The 21,616-nt window shown below is 35.9% G+C and overlaps 2 protein-coding genes across 5 annotated transcripts in view; one reads left to right on the forward strand and one right to left on the reverse strand.

The window, feature by feature from the left end:
• CNBP (CCHC-type zinc finger nucleic acid binding protein) overlaps nucleotides 1–21,616 on the reverse strand; it is a 549,700-nt gene that overhangs the window by 273,075 nt on the left and 255,009 nt on the right. The gene's annotated exons all lie outside the window — the stretch shown is intronic.
• Nucleotides 1–21,616, forward strand: part of VGLL4 (vestigial like family member 4) — a 97,545-nt gene that overhangs the window by 52,076 nt on the left and 23,853 nt on the right. For all 3 annotated transcript variants that reach the window (XM_026724377.2, XM_087923953.1, XM_026724361.2), the window contains one exon: nucleotides 12,599–12,788. In XM_026724377.2, coding sequence (XP_026580162.1) covers nucleotides 12,599–12,788 — 190 coding nt within the window. The remainder of the gene's footprint in view (nucleotides 1–12,598; nucleotides 12,789–21,616) is intronic.

The raw sequence follows: 21,616 nt of genomic DNA on the forward strand, positions 1-21,616 counted from the left end.
AAAGAACTATACTAAGTCACCAAGCAGTGGCCTTGATGCTACTAAAATACAGGTTCTAACTCGCTGTTAATTTTGCAATCTTACTCTTGGATAAATTTTCTTTGAAGTAGAAAAGGCTTTGATTACTTTCACTTAATGACAGTCAGATCTTTGATCAGTTTAGCTGTTTTGTATCTCTTGTTCAAACATTTTCTTGGAACTACAGAGAAAAACCCAAGGAAGATTCAGGGCTGTTTAAATTCTGGGAAAGCTGAGGTAATTTGGATTCTATTGCTGTATAATGCATACTTCAATGAATAAGCAGACTTGCTCACCTGTGATATTTTACTTTCTAAAACTATAGGCTTAGAGTGTTTATATTGAGATCATATTCAAAGACCAAACAGAGTAATCCCATAATCTGTATTTGTAACTGCACTGATCTAAGATATAATCTAAAATAATTTAACTATTTATTCAAACAAACTAGGTAAAATAAATTTCCATAGAATAGCCACCATTAGGTTTTTGATAGTCTCTAATATAGGCCTGCCTCATGGAACAGTTGAATAATGATTTTGATGTGCATTTTAATTTAAGCCAGTAGATACATGCATGTTACTAGTTATTCACTGATGGAAATTTGTATTCATTGTCTGTCCCTTGTAAAAAACAGACACTGTTTCTGTATATAATCTAACATTTATAAGAGCATCAGAAATTTCCACTGAATCACAGAATGCACAAGGTTGGTCACAAAGCATGTTGTAGTAAAATTAAAATATATTTTGAAATACATTTACTGTGCAAAAAAAAAATCCAAATTATTTATTTAAAATAATTCTAGTCTAGTGGTTAAAGCTTCAGGCTAGAAAGCAAGTTCAAGTCCTGCCTTAGCCATGAAAGTCAGTTAGGTGACTTTGGACCAGTCACTCACTCTCAGTCCAATCCATCTCAAAGGGTTATTGTTGTGAGGAAAATAGGAGGAGGAAGGAGTATTAGGTATGTTCACCACCTTGAGTTGTATATGAAAAAATAATAAAGGCAAAATACTAAATAAATAAGTAAATTTGCTTTAAAAAATTTCAAAATCCAAAGGCAATAGCTTTATTAGGACAATGTAAGTTTTATATTATAGTTGCAAGGTTTTAAGTTTTGAAGCACTATAAAGGATGTGGATTATTGTTTTATCTTTATAAACAAATAAGAATGAAGTCACTATATTTCCGCTGTAATAAACATGCTTCAAAATTGCTTTCATGGCTCAAGAAGCTTTTACTTAGTTTCTAAGCATAGATAAGAGTAGTTGTCATTATATTTATGTAATAGTACAAATTCCAACTAATTCTTATAGAAACTCATGAGAAAAAATATGTAAATCTGAATACTTTTTGAAACATAAACTTGAAAAAGGAAGGAATAGCAAATGTTTGGAAAACAATGTTTTGTTTCTCAAATATAAACATCCACAATGTTAACTCCTTTTAAGTTAAGCAATGTTATTCAAAGGGCAGAAAAGGAGTAAGAAATGCAAGGTATATGATAGGAGAAGAAAAGGAAATATGGATAAATCTAGTTTAAATCAGTACAGTTCATTGTACCATAGTTTTCTATTGTTGCAAACTATTTTTGCTTTAGATATGCCTATACATATGGCAAAAGCAAAAATAGTTGGCAAAACATTGCCTTTTGTTCTTTAAATCTCTCACCTCTTTTTAAGGATCTCCTGAATTACATTCAGTCATAACTTTTGCAGTCTTCTCCATCCTCTCAACCTATTTAACATTTTTTGGTATCTAAAGACAATAATTTAAAGTGAAATAATAATAAAACTTATGAAATAAGTTTTCCTGTGGTTTAAAATGGAATACCATAAAGCAAAAGAAATGTAGTTTGTTGTACATTGATCTACAGCAATGGTCGCCAACCAGTGGGCCGGGGATCACTGGTGGTCCGCAAGAAAATTGTGGTGGTCCACAGAGAAATATCTCCCCAAAACACCCCCCAAAGTAATTAATCCAGGCTGCGTGGGAACACAAGGCTGCTCCACCCACATGGCCCGGGGAACACAAGGCTTGCATCGCTTGCATTGTGAACAATATGAAGTAATGAGGGGAGGGGGGAACTTGCCCCACACGCCTGGCCAGGCCACTGAACTGCTTTTTTCTGCTTCTTTCTTCTTCTGTTTTTGACTGCACACAAGGAAAGCAGCAAAAGTCTTTCTTTCTCTCCCCCAAACTCCACCATGAGTCTTTGGGAGCCTACAAGTCATCCTGCTCCAAGAGTCTGTGCTGGTAGAGATTCATTTCTGGCGGAGTTTAAGTAAGAAAATAAAGTTCACTAACACTGTGCAAACCCTTGCACTTAAATATTTATCTAGGGCTGTACATAGCATTTGAAAAGCACTTGTTATGTATGCACAGACACTTCATTGGCTATCCCAATGGAACATTCTTTGTCTATGCACAGGCAGACAACTGGGTAACCTTATAGACCCTACCAAAGAATGTACTTGCTCTAATGAGTAAACACTTCCCAGTGCTTTGTCTAGTCCTAATATTGTATGTCATGCGGCAAAAGTGGAAGACTACAATAAATACTGATTTCTATTTTACACTACCAAGTTTTGACATTGGTAGTTAATCTCTTCATAGAAGTTTGAGCTGCAGCCATCAGCAAGTGATAATGATTTTGTCATATCAAACAATCATTATTATTAAATTATACTCATCTAAAACTAGCCTAGCCTGTTCCTAACCCTTTAATAATCACTACTTCACTTAAACCTGGGAGTATATTCCTGTAACATAGTAATTTTCAAATGGGGCTTGCAGCAAAATTTGGCAACATCATGTTTGTGTCTCTATTTTGAGTTTATTCTGCACACAGTGTAAGTAGCCAAGTGAGAAGAGTGGGATGGGCATATTGTTGGAGTATTATGAACAGTTTTTCCCACTATGCCCCAAAGGGCAGAAACTTTTTCCCTGTATTGAAAAGTCAAGGGCATGTCATGATAAAAGTTTATAAAAGTGTACATAATTTGGTGAATAGGCAGGAAGGTATATCAATAGGTGACATGTAGTCAATAATTAATTCTCTTTGGGAATTAATTGTTACGGCCCAGGATCTTTCAGTAAAGCTGAACCATTGAAGATTAAGATGGATAAATACTAGTAGCACATTTCAAAGTAGATATTTAACGAATATAATTTGTTAACACAAGATGTAATGTTAGTCCCAAAATGGAATGGCTTTATAGAAGTATAAGGTTAGAAATGATTTAATTCTAATGTATACAGGTAATCTTTTAACAATCACAATTTGGACCAGCAAAGTGACATAGTCACCAAGTGGAAAATCATGTGACCATGACTGCTTATAATTTAATTCAACTTTCCTGTTTTCCCACTCCTGCATCCTTCGGAATGCTTATCCCAGTACTGGAATAATTATTGGTAGCAAGAAGGAAATTAATATTTCTATGTTCATTGGAGAGGAAGAGATTATAAGAGATTAAGTATTAATACATGTGTAGGTGGGCAGCACAATTGCATGTACTGTACATTTGGTGGAAGGCCTTCCCATAGGCATTTGAAATTAAAAAGAATCAGATATCTTTTTCATTTACAAGTCTTAACCATTCAACTAAACAGAATTAGTTTTGTGATGTTTTCATCATCACAAAGCCTCAAAAAAGCCTTATTATGTTCTTTAAGCAGGGAATATTGGAGTTTTGGAAAGTATTTTTCTCTGATCTCCCATCAAACATTAAAATGTGGGATTGGAGAAGTATAATAGATGTCTATCAGTGAAAATTCTCAAACATCTAGGTAGAATTGGTTTGAAAGTTGAGTCATGGCAACTCAACTTATTTTCTTGGGGATTTTAGATGTTTCACTGCTTAGGGGAATCTAAATAACTAGAGAGTCATTGGAAAGTACCAACTCCTAAAATTCTTAGAGGTGTTCCCACACCAACCTCAGGGTTTCTTCCCCAAAATGTGTGACAATATGTCAGTGAAGATTCTCAGTCATCCAGGTAGAATTGTCTGAAATTTGAGTCATGGCAACTCAGAATAGATAACAATAGATATACTATGTGTGTAGCAAACCCTTCTTTTATAACGTTAACTTCTAAACTATTTTTAAAACTATATAATTTCTGGTATGAGAACTAATCAGGAAGCAGGAAGGTGCTTCAAATAAATTCATGGAACTTGTCTTTGAGGGTTCTCCTTGCCTGCCTGGGCATTTTCTTGTCTAAGCATGAAAAGGAAGTATACAAATGAATAAATAACAATGCCCACAATACATTTAATTTTATATTTTATCTGGGATAAGAGAGGAGATAAGAGACAACCTCAGCCTGACCACATATGTGCAGTGACCTTTTAACCTGGAAATAAGGATAAACTTTCTGATAGTGAAAACAATCGACCAATGGAACAGCTTGCCCTCAGAAGTTGTGGGAGTGTCATCACTTGAGACTTTCAAGAAAAGATTGGACTGCTATTTGTCAGAAATGGTGTAGGGTCTCCTGCTTGGACTAGATGACCTACAAGGTCTCTTCCAACTCTGATTATCTGTTACAATCTGTTACCTCTGCTTGACCACTACCTATTTCAAATACAATAAAGGTTTCTATAGACAAAAACACGGCTGCCCTATGGGTTCACCTGTGTCCCCAATTTTAGCCAATTTCTACATGGAAAAGTTAGACACCAAAGCCCTAGGCTCCTTCTCAGGAATTCCTCCCACTCACTGGTATAGATATGTGGATGATATTTGGGTCAAGATCAAAACACAGGAATTGGAAGTGTTCACCAAACATATCTGTAGACAGATACATCAAATTCACAAGGAAAGGGGTTAAGGAAAATAGTCTAGCCTTCCTGGATTGTGCAATATGCATTAAGGAAGAGAGAAGACTTAACAATGAAGTTTACAGAAGATCCACTCACACAGATCAATATTTACATTTTGATTCTCACCATTTTGAGCACAAAATGGGAGTCATCAGAACTCTACATCACCAAGCTGAAGGCCTGCCTACCAACAAAGAAGGTAGGCCTGCCTACCAACAAAATGTGAGAAAAAGAACAAAAAAGCATCAAGGAAGCCCTCAGAACGTGTGACTATCCCAAGTGGGCCTTCATCAAATCTAAGAAAAGACCCTACAGGAGCTCCTCCATAACAGACAATGAAGAGAACAATAAATGAAGCAGTGTTGTCATTCTGTACGTTGCAGGCATATCGGAAAAGCTCAGGAGGATCTTCAGCCAACATAATATACATACACACTTCAAACTCAAGAATACACTAAGGAAAAGCTTGTCCACCCCAAGGATAAAACACCCAGACATGAACTTAGCAATGTGGTATATGCAGTACAATGCAGTGAGCCATGTGCAGATCTGTACATTGGGGAAACAAAACAACCACTTCATAAGCTCATGGCACAACAAAGGAGAACAAACATATCAGGACTAGATTCAGCAGTCCATCTGCATTTAAAAGACAACGGCCACTCTTTTAAAGACAGCAAAGTTCACATTTTGGACAGAGAGAACCGCTGGTTTGAAAGAGGGGTCGAAGTGGCCATCTGTGTCAAAATTTAAAGCCCTCTCTCAACAGAAGGTGAGGGATATGACATTATCTGTCTCCAATCTACAACACAGTCCTTTCAACAGTTCCAAGAAGGCTCCACACCCATTTGCACCACTCAGGTGACCCTGATGAAACAGATAAACCTTCAGGTGACCTTAATTACTTGCTAAAAGAATGCAAATAACCAGCTGTCTGCAAGGAGTATAAATCCTTTGATTTCCCACCATCCAGTCAGAGCTGAAGAAGCTTCTTGGATGAGAAGTGAAAGTCTTCAAAGAAAAACCAGAAAGTCCAGTTGCCTCTTGAAAAAGCACCTTTGGGACATTCCTGGAAGAATTAAATCAACTACACTAGAAGACTCAATACATTGGCCTCAGTGGTTCTTAGAAGTGTTTTCTATACATGTGGATATATAATTGGACAATCTGGGAATGAAATAGCCTATAAAATCTCTGGAAAATACCTCTGGAAAATGTACCTGCTTTAATGCTTTAAGGAAATACACTTCATTCCTGCCAATGTGTTTTGTTGAAATCATTTTTATTTAGAATTTGTATACAGAACAATGCAGTACTCTTGCTTCCACATTGATAGCTGCTAGCACTTAACATTATGTGAGTACAATATTTAACATTTTGTCCTTAATGGAAGGTTGATTTTCTGGTAAGGATATAAAAAAAAATGAGAGCATTATAAATAGGGGATAATAGCTTTCTAGATCACCAATAAAATTTCATGAGTTTTCACAGTGGTTTTCAGAATAAAAACCTCATCTAAAAGAACCTTTTAAATACAGAAATCAATTATGACAACATCAAAAGTTTTCCAACTGCCTTTTTAGAGTATATAACTGTCAATTATGGCACAAGAAAGGAAAGTATTGATTGGGTTAAGGAAAAAAATACAAATGTAGATGCACTTTCATGTGTGAAAGGGAAAAAGATCTCTCAAGCATTTACAGACTAGCAGTTAAATATAATCATAGAATCCTGAGGAACTAGGTAGAACTGTATTGTCAAATAGATGGAGAAATTTAACTCTGCTTCTTAGAAATGATTAAATCTAGACTGCAAAACTTTGTGTTGTGTGCGTTTGTAGCTATACGGCTGCACTGATGTAATATTACAATAGACAAATAATATGTCACATTATCTCTTGTGATTTGTTTGTATTTCATCATGTTGTCTAACATTCCAGAATTTTGCAAGGAAAGCTGATGAATAGGGCTATAAGCACAGGTATTTGAGAGATAGTCTGTGTCCCTGCCCATATCTGCTGAAACAAAGAAAAGTATTCTGAGGATAAATACTCTCAGCACCATAAACCAGACAAGGCAACAAATTTGGAAACCTGGGGTATGGCTCTTTATTTAAAAGCTTATATCATTATCTAGGACTTTTTTTTTTCAAGCTTGGCAACTTTCAGTTTAGGATTGATTGCTAGAATTCCCTTAATTTTAAGATCCAGCTTTATTGCATCAGCCAGTCTATAATAGATAATTTGGCTTCTTAGCCATTAACATGAGGCAAAAATCTGTTTACGAAAGTGCACATCTATTCATATGCCAAACCAATGACACTTCAGGCCTCTAGTCATGCTTTCTCAGCCCAACCCACCTCACGGGTTTGTTGATGTGAGGAAAAGAGGAGGAGGAAGATGTGTTAGATAAGTTTGCTGCTTTGAGTTTGTAAGAATAATAAAGTCAGGATACAAATAAATAAATATCCTACATATTTATCTCTAACTATCCATCCATATGTTACTCTCTGGTCAGTGCTGAATCATCTAGTAAGCTTCCATTCATTGATATACCATATATATGCTATCATATATTGTTCTTAGAGCATTCAGCAACAGCTGTCAAAATCTCACAAAATATCCCTGAGGTTTAAATATCTCAAAGATATTTTGTGAGATTTTGAAAGCTTTTAAAGGTTTTTTAGGACTTGTACATACCCCTTGGCAGTGTTGCAGACAACATACTCACACGTGTGAGTTGCAGCATAATCAACTCTTGATGTAAATGGTGGAATCTAAGAAAGCACACTACACTGTTTTCTAAATTTTTTGCCTTCTTTGAAGTAACAGGTAGTGTGCCTGTTGACAAGCATTTACTAACTTTTGGTGCTGGGAAGGGATAAAACAGGAAAGTGGGAGAGAAATTTCAAAGTTAATAATAACTTGTGTATGAACATGGCAGGATATTCAGATGAGAAACTTGTTTGCCATGCAGTGCACCGTTTTTCTTTTAACATATACATAGAAAGTGGAAAGTTACTGTTTAGTTTTGGTGCCAGAGTCTTGAATAGAAGCCATTACTTGTGGCGTGTATATAGACCACAGTGTATTTGCTAGTTTATATCTTGCTTGCTAAATTGGCAAATGTTTATTTTTACTGGTAAACATAGTGGAGATTAGTCCTGAGTGGTTTCTTTCACAACAAAATTGGGTTCATTGAGCTTATTAAATAGGGTTCTTTTATGTGAGCTGTGCATTGAATAGAATATAAAATTGTGGAGTTGCTTTTGCTCGGGTGTGATGTGCTGCTGGTCCAGTTCGCTTCAGTTATATTTTGGATATAATGAAAAAGAAAAGTGACACTATTTCATGTTCGAAATAAGGCTGTAGTATATAGCACTGTCCTCTGCACCAGAATATGGTTTATTTGGTTTTAGTGTATTAGGTTATATAAATTGAACTGGTTGTGGGACTTCCGGTGATGTCATCCTCGTTGATAGACTGAAGACCGCAATCGTCCGTGGCTTTGATCCATACTTTCCTGTCGGAGGGCCTGGATCGACTGCATCTGGGGCCGGAGCCACTCTGTAGGATTGGTGAAGAAAGGGGAAATCACCAGCTGGGTCAAGGGGAGCTGCATCTCCCCTTCTTGGCTTGGCAAACGCTCCCCTCCGAAGAGGCTGTAGCAGTGGTCTAAAATGGCCACCCTGAAGAGGAAGAGCTAGCTGGGATAAGATTGTGCAGGAGCGGTGAAGAAGAGGATAGCTTGAATAAATGGGCTAATCTAGTGCAACATCTGAATACAAGGTATCCCAAAATTAAATTTTAAAGAATTTCAAAGAGAATTAATTAAAGCGGTGGACAAAGATAGTGAGGGAAAAAAAATTTTTTTGACAGCTGGAAGTGGCTTTGAATACTGAAAGAGATGCCTGAAGAAGATATTTGTTTAAATTGGAGAATATATTATCTTGACACTAAATAGGCAAATTTAAAGCTGAACTTGAACGTGTCAAAGGAAAAACAAAAATATATTAACTGATATCTGCACTTATTGGAACTTTGGATTTAGATTCCCTAAAGAGAGAAAAATGGAGAAAAAGGGTGGAATTTGGATAGAACAGAGATTGCCATCTAGTGGCAAAAAATTACTCGTGAATTTCTATAACCTGGATCTTTCAAAGGCTGGATTAGATACAAAATAAGTGAAATCTTGTTACAACAAAACATAGCCCCTGGAAAGCAAACGTGGAATATTGAACTTTTTTGGGGGCGGGGGAAGAAGCAGGAAGATTTCGATTTGGGATTGTTTGGCAATCTTGGCATAAACATAAATTTATGGTTATTGGATTACTTGATGGAACTGAAAAATCTAAAGAAGAATTAATAAAAGCTAATTGTTGGAAACAAATTTTTTAGAGATTGGCTGAATTAAATCACTGGATAGAAGTGGTTAAGGATAGCAGAACTTTTTTCGAAATTAAAAATGGAACTGAGAAACATGAAAGAAAAGCCACAAGAAAGAGGCAAATCATTTGTCTTTGCTTTACAATTTTTAGAGATGGCGATTTCAGAGTATGAAGAACATCGAGGAGTGTCAGAAGAAGAGGAGTAGTTGATTAAAGAAGAGGCCATTTTTAATGAGCAATCGGAGCAACAAGGTTTAAAGTGAAAAGGGAAAAGAATGGGAATTAAAAAATATGAGATTTGAGGAGGTAATTAAAAAGGGGAATATTTTGAAAACCAAACAAAGTAAAAGGAAACAGCAGGAAAGGGAACTGCAGAATGAGGTCTTAAAAAGGGAGGGGGATAAAAATTGGAGTGTAAAAAGGGGGAAAATGAAGGGAAAAAACAATAAAAAACAGAACCAGGAAATAAAGAAATATGGAAATTGAACAAAAATGAAAAGAAATTGCTTATTTAAAAGACATAGAGATAATGGTTAACTAAGAATTGAGAAAGAGGATACTGCAAGGTGTTAAGGTGTAGTATAAATATATTAGAAATACCAAACTATTTAGAAAGTAGGAAAATATAGATTATTAAAATGAAAGATTGGAACTGATATTTTTTGTTATTGGAATACTGGATTTTTGTTAAATTAAATATAGAGATAAATGGAACTACTGTGATAAAAGAGAAATTATGATAAACTTATTATCTAAGTTTGTAAAGTTATAGAATATAAGTGAAATGAATTACGAAGTGTTGTAATGAGATTACAAGTAGGGGAGTGGGAAATGGAAGAAAGAATAAAGATAAATTATGTTAAGTTTAATAACTATGTCTAATGAAATTATAAAATACAGTTGAAATGAAATATGGGAATTGTTGCAATGAATTCAATATCAGTGTTTTGCGATGAATTGAATAGATTAATTTTTCTTTTTGAAATTATAAATGTTTTTGATGTAATTGAAGGGGAAAACATGCAGAATCTGATCTAAAAGCTATATATGTTAGGTAGCTTTTTGAAGATGACTGTTATAAATGTTTAAGGGGATAATCAAGTTAAATGATTATTGGGATTTAAAAGGGAATTCATTAGATGATATATAAGCTGTAGGTGTGGCACACTCTAACTGGTATTTGTAGGGGAAATTTTTGTATTAAAATGTTTGAACTAAGGTGGAATTTTTGAAATGATGAAATGAGAATATGCTATGAAATTGTAATCATGACAGATAAAAGTATAAGTATAATGAATAAGCCAAAAGAAATAGGCTAAGAAAGGAATTGAAAATTTATAAATAAGCCTGAGGAAAGTATTTGTGAAAAATCATAGAAAATATGTAAAGTAGAGGTAAGATGTGAACTAAATGTGAAAGATGAATATGTAATCTAAACTATGACAGTATGGAGATGTGAAAACCTGGAATCAATCATTTCTTTAAAAATGTGGAAAAACTGAAAATAAAACTTTCATTAAAAGAAGAATTGAACTGGTTGTGACACTCATATTTTGTAAGCCTCCCAGAGTCACCTATGTGTGAATTGGGAAGGGAGAGAGGGAGGGAAGGAAGGGAGGGAGGTTGAGAAAATCCATCTTACAGTTCAAAACCTATTTGGTTAAGAATGCAAAAAATGTCCTTAAGCAAGTTAATTATCTCTTGGCATAGCTTGCATGGTGGCGATGTTATGATGCTGTTGTTTAATCACTGAGTCAGGGTGAGTAATCTAAAACTTGTGTCTCCCAAAGTCTTCTACAACTCCTCTTAACACTTTGCCAAAATGTGCCGCTGAAAATCAGTAAAGTGATTTTCTGCTGATATTAAACTACAAATAGAATAAGATAGTTACTACCATTCAAAGTTATGATGTGCTGAAAAAGTAACTGTATGACCAGTCCTTGCACTTACAACGGCTGCAGATTGCCATGGACACATGATTGACATTCAGGTGCTTTGCAAATGGCATTTATGATCAATCAGTATCACATGGTCATGTCATTGTCATCTGCACATTTCACAGCTGGCTTCTGACAAGAAAAATCAAGAAAAAGCCAGCAGAGAAATTGTGTTCCTGTGATATCTCATTTAATGACTGCAGAGGAAGTGAGGTTATATGTCTGTCATGGTCTTGATGTTAATGCTTAGTGACAGAGTTGCCATTACCAATTGTGGTCATTAAATGAGGACACCTGTAATTGATTGTTTCTCTTTTAAATGAATATACTAATTATAAAATGTATTTATAACTATACGCTCTGTTTTTTTTCCACAATAGGTGTATTTTAGAAATTGAATGTTAGCAAGTCTTTGACTTAAAACCACAATTGAGCTCAAAATTTCTGTTGCTAAGCAAGACAGTTGTTAACTCAGTTTTTCCCCATTTTATTATTTTACTTGCCACAGTTGTTAAGTGAATCACTGTAGTTGTTAAGTTAGTAACATGGTTGTTAAGTGAATCTGGCTTTCTGTTTGACTTTGCTTGTCAGAAGGTCACTGTTGAGGTAATTCCCTGTTAGGAGAATGAGTGCACACAGGGAGATGTAGATATACTGTATAGTAAAATGTAGGTTTTTACTTCCAGTAAACGGTTAAGCAAAGTCCAACAAGCAGTCCAAGTCATACACGGTTATAGCAGTCAGTTTTCAGTCCAGGGATAATCCAAATAACAAAGTCCAGTATCAAAAACAATTCAGTAACAGACTTAACATCAAATCCAAGAATAACGACTATCAGTAACAGTCAATAGGGAAAAATGCAGGAACCAAAAAACAGTGAACATCAGAACATCGACCAACTAGCAATTAGCAACACTCTGTGGGAAACCAGGTTTCTGGCTCCATCTTATGGCCGTTTGAGGAACCACACCCAATTACAATTTTTAGTGTTCCCTTAAGGAGACAGTATTAAAATGTCTATCCTGGTTTATATATTTCCAACCCAACTGTTAGGTGATTTACAAAAGGTGATCACATGACCCTGGGACAGAGCAACCCTTATAATTTTGCCGTTGGCCAACTGGCCAAATTTTGATCACATGACCACATAAGGTATAAGAACAATAAATGGCCATAAGCCACGTTTTTTCAGTGCTGTTGTAGCTTTGAATGGTCACTAAAGAACTAGTTGTAAGTCAAAGGTTACCTATATAGATTTTCAATTATCTCGCTTTAATTAAAAAAAATGAATAATGAGCATATAACTATTCTTTTAAAAGACTGACAAATATAAAGCATTAAAAAAAAACCTAAAGAAAGGTGATGACTTTATAGGATGGCCTTTTGATGTTCCTGTTTTTGTTCCATCCATTCACCTTTGCTTTTTCTCTAGGTGAAGCTGCACTACGAGGAGAGCCCAGGATGCAGTCTCTCCCCATATCTGCTGCTGTGACCAACCATAGGACTGGGCCTCCCCCAATCAGTCCTTGCAAAAGGAGGTTCAGCATTGACCAAGGAGAAGATGATCTAGACTGTGAAAAGGAACATGTACCTAAAATGAGTCGATTATTCAGTCCTCATCTGTAAGTTTCTAATTTATCTGTTTCATTTCTGCTGCTCTCATTAAAACCGTCAATGCTGTTAATATTTAGAAAGCATTGTATTCAGGTTTGTTCGAATATTACTTTTTTTTTTTTGAAAAGTGACAATCCAGCACGAATCATTTTGTTCAGTTGCATAGACGCAAAATATAGTTGCGTTCCAAAATTGAGGTTACACATTATGTTGTACTCAGATAAGTAGGAAACATTCTGTTTCATTATGTTGGAGGATAATGAATAAGGACACAAAAATGTTGATATAAGAATTTAGTTAACTGTAGCAGTGCTCTAACATTATGGTTCTTTCATTGCATTTTACTTTAAGCGTTAGTCTGAAGAGTGGCTGGGTTTTTCTGATGCAGTCTCATAATTGCTTTTAGTTCTGCTTACATGCTAGGCTGAAAACCAAAAATTTCAAAATATCTTGCAGGGGGCCCTCCTAATTTCATCATTCAATCAAGCATAAATTCTGTCTATCCTTTTCATCCACAGCATTAGTTCTACTTATTCCTGCTGCTACAAAATGCTTAGCTGTGTTTTAAAATACTACTTCTGTTTGCTCCCGTGATCCCTTATGTGTTAAGTCTTACCACTCTGGGAGAAGGAAGATTGTGTGGGTGTTTTTATGCACATGCGTATACAGACACAGGCCAAGAAACTCAGGAACAGCTGCTGGGCAAGCTGTACACCAACAGCTGGTTTCACAAAGATAGTTTGCTGCGTGCTTTCATTCTCCACATGCCAGCAGAATTTTGTACTGTTTTTCTGGAAAAGAAAAAGATTATTTTCCTTCCTGGGCAAAGAACTGTGATTGGCCTGAAGAAAAAGCTGAGAGGATTCCTTTCATTCCTTACTAGAGGAAGTGATCAGAGTATTTCAGCCAAGCCAGCTTGATAACTATGTGCTTTCCTGGCTGCCTCAGCCTGACAAGCACTCTGCATTCCTTACATTCCACTCAGCTTGGGGATTGTTGTGTTCAGTCATAAGATGTAGACCTAGTATTTCTCCTCAAATAAATCGCAGGAGCCTTAGTCAGAAGCCTGCAGACTTCGGGCTTGGAATGCGTGACTAATAAAAGCTTCAGTATTTCAAAGAATACAAACTCACAGACAGTGAAAAGTCCCCCCCCCCACACACACACTCCTTTTTCCTGTTTTATATACAATCAGTTAATTGCTTACAGTTGTTGCTTAATTTATGATCTTAATGCTTCTTTCAACTGCCACCTCATTTTATATGGGAAAATTTACATACAGTTGGCATCATAGAAGAATCTGGTGACTTTGAAATCAATAAAAGTATAAAAATAACATTAAAAAGTTATGCAGAATGTGTCACTTAATACACATACACGGAATTTGATAAAATCACATGATACTTTGAAGTTTGTGTTGAAGCCATGAAACTGAATTCCACTCAGTGACATGTATCTCATTTTCATGAATATTTCATTAATATTCATATTTACAAAAAAAATATCAAGTTTTATAGCACTTGCAGAAGTGATTGTAGTGTTATTATTTGTATCTTTTTCTATGCCTTTGGCAGAATCTTTTAAACATAAGAAGAGAGGTAAAAAATTAAGGGATCAAGTCAAATGTACAAAAAAATATGTAACAGTACGCTTGGCAACACCCAGATATACTTTGCACTATGATTAATATTTTTATGTTCTTTGTGTTACATTTGTGAGAAATGGAGAAAAGCTATGCTGACATGATTTAAAAGCATTGCAAATTACAGGTGAATTTGAGAGTATTATTTTTGTTTGGCCCTACTATAAGAAATCTTACATAGGACAAGTTATTTATTAGCACTGATGATGTTACCTAGTTTGGGTAATGAAACGTCTGCAAGAAAACAAACAAGTTCAGAGAGCACCAAGAACGCCACAAGTTATTTACTGTTTATTTTTAATCTCTTTGGCTGAATATTTTATATTGAATTTATAAAAAATGCCTCAGAGTTCAATTTTAAAAAGTCATTGGAACAGGAAGATTTGCTTCTTTGCATGTATTACCTAATTTAATGCAGGAAGTGGGTGCATTGCTTATTTTTTTTCTTGAAGGAGAAAAACAGAGTAAAAGTTAAGTTAGAAAATGTTCACTTAAACCCACAATTTGTTCATAAAGCAGTTGTCTTTTGAAGACTTGTTTTTATTGCTCGTGTATAACTTTTCATCTCTATCCTTGATTCCGTCTGCAAACCTCCACTGCAGTACTTTGGTGTGTTAAATCATGCCTATAGCTAGCTATAATGATATAACTTTATCTGAACGAAATTTCATTCCCTTTTTAATTATATACAAAATGATCCATGTCTTCATCCAATATTTCAGCTATTTTAAGATGTAGGTTTGACCATAAGATGCATGACTTTGAAAAGGAATAGAATATTTTTGCATAATCTAAAATTGGCAGTAAGCAGGGATTTTCCAAATATTGACCACACATACTTCTGGACTTTTAAGGCTTTCCTGATCTGATGCTCCACTGGCATATTGGATGTCAATGCCCCAAATCCTTAGCAACTATCGATACTGCTGAAGAGCGCCAGATCAGGGAATATTACTGTAGACTTCAATTTATTTTCATTTATTTTATAGCCTATTATCCACCTCTTCTCCTACAAAAAGGCAAGCTGGAAAATGTTAATTATCTTTTTAAAGTATCAGAGTTTTCAGACGGAAGAGGAATTATTTATTATGCTAATACATGTATTCCTTGAATTATGACAATCACTTAGCAACAGTTCAAAATTATTTCCTCCCCCAAAAGCATTTATAACCTAATCCCGAATTTATATAAATTGCAGTACCATGGCCTTACAACTGACTGCAGAGATGCTACAACATGCCCCCTGCCTATTTCCCCCATGCTGCCCCGCCGGATCCCCATGGGCACTGGGCCTGCTTTGCTCGCCCATAGGGTTTCACGTACTTCTCCCCACTCTGTTACCAATCATTCTTTCAAAGATTTCCAGAGCTAAAGATGTCATGGTAGGAAAGAACAGGCTAGGCCACAAAGGCAGAAAAATGGCCATATTTTTTTTCAGGTGCTGGTGAAGCTATTTCCTTCCATTGCTAAATGGTAGCCTTTCTTTCCCCTCCACCATTAGTTCCATTAATCTTACACTAGCACAGCTAATGGTGAGGGAGGGAAGGCATGCAGCAGTGGAAGACTTCCCTTTCTATAGGCTTCTCTCCTCTTCACAAAAGTGCCTTTGCAAAGAGTGCACATCCTTACACATGCTTCTTCCCTTCACAAAGAGGGAAATGTGTGTGTGTGTGTGTGTGTGTGCATGCATCCTTACATACACTTGTCTTTTCTGCCACATGGTCTATCCCCATGATGGCGAATCTATGATATGCGTGCCACAGGTGGCACGCAGAGCCATTTGTGCCAACATGTGAGCCACAGGCAAACTTACCTCAGCGCACATATGGGTACCTCCCAGATGATTTTCTGCTGGTTTGGGGCCTTTTTTGGCCTCCCAGGCTTGAGGAAAGTCTCTGCAGCCTGAAAAATGGGCCCGTTTCATCACTTCCTGTATTTCTGGAAATACTGGAAGTAACAAAACGGGCTTATTTTTCAGGCTGCAGAGGCTTTCCTCAAGCCTGGGAGGCCAAAGCCTCAAACCAGCCGAAAATCAACTGGGAGTTGCAGTGCAGGTCAGGGGGCATGGAGGGGATTGCGCGCACATGCGCAGGGGGGCATGGGGGGACATGCACATTGCCTTCTGGGTGCTGGTATATGTGCGTGTGTGCATAAGTGCATGCACAATTTTTGGCACAGGAGCCCAAAAAGGTTAGCCACCACTGGTCTATCCTATTCTCCTTTCCTACCCCAACATGTTGAGCTCTGGAGATCTTTAAAAGGTAAGTGAGTTATAGATGATAATAGTTGGTGTGGAGAAGGGCCAAGAGCTATGGGAATCCCAAGGGGTGGGAAGTGCAGCACGAGATACTTCAGCGAGTAGAGGAAGCCCTTAGGTGGCCAATGGCAGGCTATCTTGTTCTTGGACTACCTCCCACAATATGGTCTTCTCTATCTCTGAGGTACTCAATATGCACTTAACAACCTGTTTGTTCAATTAACAAATGCCTTGGGGGGATCAGGGATGGAGGCTTATTCACTTAACGTGATACACTTAACATCCTCCTGGGTTACAACCATAATGGACAGACTCCATTATGCTTGTAACATGAGGTCTACCTCTACTATATGCTCAAACTACCTGAAAAACCTAATAATACCTACTGATTTTATGGTTAATTTAACTTGCTCTCCAGTTTCCATAATAAAACTTTGTGATCCTATTAAACTTTCCCAACTTTTGAAATATTCTTTCTTTTGGTTGGTAGTTATGCTCTGTTTATCAAGTGAAAAATTAAAAACCATACCAACTACCCTCTTTAGTTGCAGAATGTCTTTGCAGTTTTATACATCTGGTCCAGTTTATTTTAGGTTGAAAGTATCTGGATGTTACTGTGCCAGTGGAATGCTAATTATGTGTTGTCCCTTAAAGTTTAAACTGAGGTCTCGGGCCTGACTTATATTGTATGCATTTTTCATTTGTTAGGTCAGAGGTATTTTCTCCTTTTCATAGTTTAGCTGAAAACAAGGCTTCCTTTATCTTAGAGGGAGCTCTTAATAGCTGACCTCAGCCTTTTCACAGGAGGCATAATTTCTGCCTTAAAAGTCTTCTATGCTGAGTTGTATCATTTTTCCTTAGCTCATTTTCAGTTAAGAGATAGGCAAAAAAAAAAACCACCAAATAGCAAACAGCAAATATAATGATAACAATATTACTTAATTTTTTTTAACTTTTAAATAGGAACTTTTTAGTTTATTGGATTATATTGTTTTTATGTTTTTATGTATTCATATAAATTTTTATACGGGTCTATGACAACTTGCCACAGCCATCTTGCTGCGGCCAATTCAACATGGTCAACTCACCACAGCCAACTTGCCACGACCAATTTGCTGCAGCCGACTTGCCACAGGACAACTTACCATGGCCAACTCAACGTAGGACAATTCGCTGCGGGACAAGAGTTACACTAATGTCAAAGAAATGGTGGAATAAAATCATTAAAGAAAGGATGCAAAAGGTGGGAGAAAATGAAATGTGAATGACAAAAATTAAAATATGTTTTATTTATTTTAAAGAATTAAATTGAACTGCTAAATTGTCCTGTGGTGAGTTTCCCGCAGTTAGTTGCCATGGTGAGTTTTCCCGCAGTGAGTTGGCCGTGATGAGTTTGCTGTAGCGAGTTGGTCATGCGAATTGGCTTCAGTGAGTTGTCCCATTCTAAATTTATCTACCTTTTGGCTTCTAAGACGCCACGTGGTTTGTAGTAGAAAATTGTTAGCTACTAATTATAAGTAATGAGATTTATTAATAATCATGATTGTGTCAAAGCAGAATTTAGGTATCTGTGTAATTTTATCATAAAATATTTTGAATCCTTTTTATTAGTACCAACATCTTAATGTATATGAAACTTTGTAGCAATTCCTTGGAGATTTTTTTGTGGAGAAGATTTAGCAATGATCTAATTTTTATTCCCATATTTTCTGACATTTGAAATTTGAAATGGTTGTACTCTGAAAAAGGCTTTTGGGATACTGTTAAGGTAATGAACATAAAACAGTAGTTTAATAAAGTAATAAAATCAAGTACTGTTTGTTGTTTTATGTGTTTAAATGTTTACTCCTGGTTACTCCAATAGAGCTGACTTAAAAGTCTACTATTATGAAATCGTTTTTATTATTAGGGCTATAGGCTGCAGAACTCCAAATTCTACCAAGCAAAGAAGTACATATTTTTGGAAGCAAAGAGATAAATACTTTTTGCAGCCAGATTCGTACTCTTGCAGGGCAAGGCTGATTGCTGTTTTTCATCAAAACTATTAAGAAAATGAAATATAAACCTTCAAAATTTGCATTTATGAAGGCAGAAAGAATCATAGGCTATATTTTCACGAGGCTTGGTTTCAGTATGGTGCATTGGACACAATCTTAATTACACCATTAAAAAAAATCTACCCTTGTCAGGAAATCATAATTTCCTTAATTGTGCAAATAGGATATTCTAAAATATTTTCTTTATTTGACAATAAAATATTCATTAGCTTATGAGGCCCTTAACATGATCAATATGGGCACATGGCTTCACAAATATATTCCCTCTGGATTCAGTTTGAAAGCTGGAGATTTGGCAAATGCATTTTCTTAATGAGAAAAACCTGAAGAGATCTGTCATTTGATTGATGTTGAATGTATTTATTATTACCTTTATTGTCAGAGTACAACATGTGTACAATGAGATTTGCTGAGCCTCCCTTCGTGCATCCCCCAACACAACTCACAGTGAGGACAGAAGTCCCTAACCCAGTCCCAATCTTAATTTTACTACACTATTTCAAAATTGCTGTAGTGTTAATTAAACTGTTCTTAACTAATGACTCAATTGGGAATTTTATGTTTTATTCTGAATATGAGAATTTTTTTAAAAAAATCTTACAACCCTCTTGGCTTTAGAAATGTTAAAAAATTGGCACACACGGTCTTTTCCATTGTTCTTATAGAGGTTAGGGAGCGTAGGGAGTTTATATCTCATGAATGAATTGTGTATACAGTTCCTTTGCTTGCCAGTTAAGTGGATTGAATAGCATATACTTTTTACCTTGTTTATCCCCAGTCTATTCATAGCTAACTGCAAGTGAAGTAACTTGAGTCCTATACACATTTTGGGCTACAGCTCCTTCAATTCTTTTCTGTTTGCCAATCTGATTGGCATTCATGGGGGTCAAAGTCCAAAACATCTTGAAGGCATCAAGTTGCCAACCATGTCCTAGAGTGGTAAAATAAAGGGTCCTTGGAAAGATGGCACATGGATTTGGGGTGTGTGTGTGTGTGTATATTTGGGGTCTCTCTCTCCCCCTCTCCTCCCCCTCTCTATATATCTTTTTAATACAGCAGTGAAATATATATGATTTACTCTCTTCTCAGTGTATATACTGTGAATGTAATAGAACACATCTGCTGGTTTGCTTTTTAATACAGCAGTGAAATTAAAAGCAAACTATTCAATTACAATATGTAATTTAAATGTCTAAGTCCTTATGTTTATACCATTCATTCATCTATTATACAATAGATACATGTATAAAAGAAAAAAATTACTATCCATGGTATTTAAATCAGTAAATGCATAACTATGTTGTTCATGTTCTCTGTAATAATCCATAATAAGGTTAGTAAGAATTTAGGGCATCGCATATGTGTTCTTTTTATTTTTACTTAATTAGAATTCTTAAATATAATAATATATTAAATATAGTTAAACAGATAAAAGTGAATACAAACTAAAAAAAATAAAAATATAGTGCAGAATACACACGCACGCACACACTCTTATTTATTTATTTTGACAAGGAAGTTTTCTTTAAACAGTTTTTCTTTATATATTATATATATGCAATTTTCTTTGAAACTGCTTTTAAACATCTACAAATCAGTTTTTCATTTCCCCCCAAATATTGAAAAATTGTGTTGTCTCTGCCATGACACAGCATATGTATCGTTCTTTGTGGTCTGATGGGTGAGCGGACAGTGCAAAGTTTCTGTAACCCTGTAATTGAAAACTGTTTCCTTGAAGATAGATTTGCCCAGTTCCCACCCAAACTTCTTTTATCACCATTAATATAGCTGGCTGTGTCTGAAAATGGCTTCCTTCATTTTATTTCTTTTCTTTAAACTTAAAACTGTTGTGTCTGGTGTTGCTGCTATGCCTTTTACCCTACTCCAATCTTCTGTTTCATCAACAAAAGGACTACTAATTTCCTTCTAGGAGCAGAGGGCCAAGATGTCTCCTCAAATGGATGACAGGCGGAAATTCAGTTGGTGCAACTTTACCTGGGACACCAGCATCTGATTTGCATGACTTCATCTGCCTGAAAGTCAGTACTTCAGCCAGTGAAGTTTCAAAGGCCTAGGAAGTTTTTCATTTAGATATTATATATAAAATTCTTCCCTTGTGCAATTTCACCTCTTGAAAAAGAATACAAAAAAGGGACTTCTTTTCAAGAATGGAAAGATTAGACAATAGAGTTGGCTTTAGTATTAATTTTGTAGTCTTGACTTTCCTCATCATTTCTTCATAAGCTTAATTGCTAATGAAAATATATATTGTTGTGCAGGAAGGACAGATTTCCTGAATTTCCTTTCACATATACTTTTAATGAGTCAACGGAAATCAAGTTACAAATAACCCTCAAAGTCTGCTTCTTAGGCAACAGAAGGGAAGTGGAACAGCATGGATGTAATAACTGTCTCAACTAGGGATTATATTCTGCCAGGGAAATCTGAATCTCCTTGATCAAGCATGCAAAAAAAGAAAAAAAGCTCACAAATACTGGAGCTGCTCAGTGGAATAATATTTCACCAATTACAGATTTTCTACTGGAACTGTGATATGAGAAGAACTTAATTTAAATGACAGCCAAACTTGCTGTTTACTCATTGTGGGTCTTCTGTGGACCCCATACTGTTTAAAGAGAAGGCAGATGTTTTAAACAGATGGAGATAGATGCATACAACATTTTAAAAAATGTCTTCAACTAAGAGTAGAAGTGAAATGTTGATGGATTTGGAAGAAAAATCTTGGCTTAGCCATAAACCTCAATTTAATATTCTTAGGGCAATCATTCCTGGAATGCAGAATAGATGGAAAAGAAGAGGAAACAGATTACATCTAGGGTGCATCTCTCTAAATTTTCTTGCCACGGGCAGCTACTGACA

Source organism: Pseudonaja textilis, chromosome 2, assembly GCF_049901715.1.
Source record: "Pseudonaja textilis isolate UNSWEBS1 chromosome 2, rPseTex1.2, whole genome shotgun sequence".
Classification (NCBI taxonomy): domain Eukaryota; kingdom Metazoa; phylum Chordata; class Lepidosauria; order Squamata; family Elapidae; genus Pseudonaja; species Pseudonaja textilis.